The sequence below is a fragment of the Callorhinus ursinus genome, unplaced genomic scaffold, assembly GCF_003265705.2.
Source record: "Callorhinus ursinus isolate GAN/ISIS: 27379988/994484 unplaced genomic scaffold, GSC_fseal_2.0 scaffold34, whole genome shotgun sequence".
In the NCBI taxonomy this organism is placed as follows: domain Eukaryota; kingdom Metazoa; phylum Chordata; class Mammalia; order Carnivora; family Otariidae; genus Callorhinus; species Callorhinus ursinus.
In genome coordinates, this window is record NW_027397096.1 from 15,527,124 (window position 1) to 15,531,250 (window position 4,127).

A 4,127-nucleotide genomic window follows, 5' to 3' on the forward strand; every position below is an offset into this window, starting at 1 on the left:
ATAATGCCGTTATTCCTCGGCTCTCAGTTAATGAATACCCTAACGTCTGTCCCACGGCTGACGGAGGCAGCGCCGGGGAGGGGGCTCCGGCTCCCGGGCCAGGCTATTGAAATGAGGAGCCACCGAGGCTGCGTCGGGAGGGAAGAAAGCGCCCGGCTGGAGGGACAGGGCGGGCGGGGCCGGGGGCATTGAGACTGCGCTGGGGACCCGGCGCAGGTTTGAAATAATTAGCATAGATTCGCCGGGACTCCGAACCCCGGGGTGGGGGTGGGGGGGGAGGGATGCCGGGAGGGAGGCGCGGGGAGGGGGCAGGGGGGTGGGGAGGGAGCAAAGGAGAGCGACTTTGGAGTCCAAGATAAATAAAGGGAGCGCTGAGCAGTGTCAGGAAGCCGGCCCACGTGGAGCTGCGCGGATGGGCGCCACCGCGGACTGAGGCGGAGGGACGCACGCGAGTCGAGCGCCAGCCCCAAGAAGTTGGCTTTTTAAGGGGTGGGTGAGGGTGGTATTTTGCACGTCCCTTAAGGGGTAACACGTCTTCTGCCCCTCTTTTAACCCAAAAGCTCAAAGATCCCGATTCTGAGAACTCCTCCCTCCCCACCCCCAAACGGAGTAAGTGTCGGGGGGGGGGCGCACCCCGTTCCCAACTGCAGATCCCTGTGGTGGCATTTTTCACCCAAATTCAGACCCCTCCGAAATCCTGACCCTCAGAGTCCTCCTTAGGTCCTGGGGCACGGGGGTGGGGGGAGGAGGCGAGTGTCAAATCACCCAGTTGTCCCCAGCAATTCCAGCTGAGGGCCTGGGATTTGGGGGGCTCAGACCTGCAAGATCCCGGAGCCTGAGTGTTGATTCCAAAGGACTGGATCACTTCAGCGTGCATCACCGCAGCTTCTGGGCGTGCAAAGGGTTAACATGGGCTGGTTATTGATGGGGGGAGGCCGGTGCAAGGCGGGAGGGGTGGCGGGATCTGGGTGGGCGCGCTCTGATCTCTCCCCCCCCCCATTCCTCGGGGGTCAAGTTTCAGCGGCACTCCGCCCCCAGGGTAGGTGTGAAAGACACGTGTCCCCATTGTGAAGGGCCTGTCAGGCAGGACAAAGCGGCCGCCCACCCTCCCCCCCACACCCCCCCGCCCCTCGGCCCAGCCTGGGGTCAGCTCCAGGGGGCCGGCTGGGTGTCGAGGTCAGGACGGGCCCGAGCTTCGGTGACATAGCGAGAAAAAGCTGGGAGACTGGGCGGAGGCCACGTGATGCTCCAGTGAGGGGTTTGAGAATAACCCGCCCCCCCCCCATGAAAAACTGAGCGGTCACCTCCAACACACCAGAAGAGGGGATGAGCCCCTTCTCCCAACAGGCATCGTAAGCACAGCGGCACCCCTACCCGCCCCCTTCAGCCCGCACACCCCCCATCAATCACCAACACAGAGAATCGCAGTGTCGAGCGCAGTCGATTTTAGTGGTTTTCTTTAATCCTGCTCTGCACTTCTTTCTCATTTACTACACGGGATATTATAAAGAATAAATAGCAGATACTCTTAATTTACAATGATTAGTCATTCCATTTGTTCTCTATATTTACAATAACTGTAAAATAACATTGAACTCTATAGCTTCTTCGAGGTCCAAGGAAAACCAAAACACTTTCCGAAGAATGGAAAATAGCTTTTTAAAAGTCCTTCTACAAAAGTTCTCCCCTCTCTTTGTACTTTAAGAAAAAATAACTTTTCCCCCCTGCTTCGCCATGCGAAGGGCACTGGAATATAAATAGCAGGTTAACATTATTAGCGACAACCAGAATAAGTCTCTCTTTGCTCTGTTCTTTTTTTTCCTTTTGCTATTTTTTTTTAAAAATACAGTAGAAGCCGGTAACTTTTAACGTATAATACTGACCTTTTAATAAGTAAATTAAAACTGGGACCGTATATACACACACATATACATTCCTACACAGTTAAACAGTGCATTACATGAACCAGAAAGCTAGGTCTCTGTAGCCAGAAAAAAAAAAAAAAGTTCATTGAATCCCCTCGCGAGAGGGTGGTGGAACTGGTTGGAGACGGTGCGGGGGGGGGGGGGGGGAGGGCGTCGGTGGGGTTCCATCAATTGTCCGGGTGCGGGAAGGGGACCCCGAGTTCTAGCATGAGCACTTGCACTCGGAAATGATGGGGTACTGGATGGGAATCCAGCCGCAGCGCTGGCCCCCGCGCCGCTGACAGCGCCACCGCAGCACCGTGAGGTGCACGGACTTGGACGGCTTGCACACCATGCCCTCGGGCACGGAGCACGAGCGCTTACTGAAGCAGCTGCCCACCTTCACGTAGCGCGGCCAAAAGCGGCTGCCCAGGTCGTTCCACGCGTACAACACCGGGCAGAAGGTCTGCGACCACAGCCACATCTGTAACTTCCTCCGCAGCTTCTTGCTCAGGCGCTGCTTCTTGCCCGGGGCCAAGCCCTCGGAGAACTCCAGCCCTTTGATCTCGCTCGGCATGGCCCCCGACGGCCGCTGCCGCAGCAGCTGGTCCAGCTCGGCCAGGTCCTCGGCGCCCCCGGCCGCCCCCCCGCCCCCGCCGGGCCGGTCCTCGGGGGGCGAGGTGGCCATGAAGCCCGGGTCGTAGTGGCCCCCGAGCAGCGAGCGCAACAGCGTCTCGTTCAGATCCTTCTCTTTGGGGTCAAAGATAGGGTCCGGGTGTTCGATGAGGTCCACCAGGGGCAGGTTGTCGCTGGGAGCCGGGCGGATGTGGAGATAGTGCTGGCCTCCGGCCGGTGCCGCCCGCAGCCCCAGGACCACCACCAGGGCGTAGAGGGTGACCCCCAGGCTGGGGCAGCGCTCCATGCCTCCGGCGCGCGCCCGGGGCTGCTGCTTCGTCCCGCGTCCCCGGAGGAGAGCACGCCGAGCCCGCGGCGCCGCCGCGCTCCCCCGTCTCTCCGGAGGCGGCTCACCCGAGGCTGGGCAGGCGCAGGGCCGGCAGCATGAGTCGCCGGGAGAGCCCTTCGCGCAGCGCCGGCTCCCACCGGGGCGGAAAGAAGGCACACAAGTTGGCCGCAACTCCTCTCCCGGGTCTATTCGGGCAGGCGGCCGCGGCGGGGCATCCGAAATTACTCCAGGGCGACGGCGGGCGCAGGGGGCGCCGGCTCCTCGCTGCCTTCCCGGGCCGGCGGCGGTGCAGGGCGCGTGGACGAGCCGCTCTCCCCTCCTCCTCCTCTCGCTGCTCGTCGTCCTGCCGCTCTGTGCAGCGCCGCTGGCCCAGCGGGTCCTAGGGGCACTTCCCTCCGCCTGCTCCGGGCTCCGCGGCCGGCTCTGCCCGGCGGACTCCAGCGGCGGCGGCGGCGGCGGCGTCCGCGCACGTTGGCACCGGTTTGTCTGTCTCGCAGGGTCCAAGCCTTTAAATTTCCTGCACTTTCAGCTCCATCACCATGGAAACCACTGACTCTCTCGGCGTTGCCCCCTCCCCCTTCTTCCCCCCAAACAACAACCCCACCCCCCACTTCTCCACCCCCGAGGAGCTGGAGCGGCACAGGCTCCGGGGGGAAGCCGCCTGCACTCGCCGCGGCGGCGGCTTCGGCAGCGCCCAGGGCTGTGCCCCGCCGGACCCAGATGCCCCGGGAAGCCGACAGTCCGGCTGCCCGCCGGAGCTCACAGGCGGCTGCGGCGGCGGCGGCGGCGGCGGCGGCGGCGGCAGCGGCGGTGGCGGCGGCGGTGGCGCTTGGCAGGTCTCCGCGCAATTTTCTCTCTCCCCCACCACCCACCCCCCTTCTCCTCCTCCTGCAAAATGCACCGCCCCCCTCCTTTCTCCTGGAGCAATGCAACTGGGGCTCTAGGCGCCCCGCCAGGGCCAGTCCTGGGGAAAGCTCGCGGCGGCGCTGGAGCCGGGCTGGAGGGTGCAGGGCCGGTTTTGGGGGGTGCTCGAGGTGGGGCTGTGAGGGTTCTCACTAGCTGGGTGCTTTGCACGGGGAGGGGAGCAGCGGGGAGGTGCTGGGGGCTCGTTTCTCCGTGCAGTCCCGCGCAAGGAATTTCTCCATGTGCATGGAGATTTTTCCCCCCGGGCGCGTCTCGCCTTCCTCTCTCCCAAGCTTGGTCTAAGTCCCCTCCCCCAGCACACACACACACACACACACACACACACACACACACAC

General features: G+C 62.9%; 1 protein-coding gene across 1 annotated transcript; it reads right to left on the reverse strand.

Annotated features, from left to right (window-relative positions):
- Nucleotides 1-1,438: 1,438 nt before the first annotated feature.
- Nucleotides 1,439-3,410, reverse strand: NOG (noggin). The gene has a single exon (XM_025851038.2). The coding sequence runs from the start codon at nucleotides 2,824-2,826 to the stop codon at nucleotides 2,128-2,130; it is 699 nt and encodes a 232-aa protein (XP_025706823.1). The 5' UTR covers nucleotides 2,827-3,410; the 3' UTR covers nucleotides 1,439-2,127.
- Between the last annotated feature and the right edge of the window lie 717 nt (nucleotides 3,411-4,127).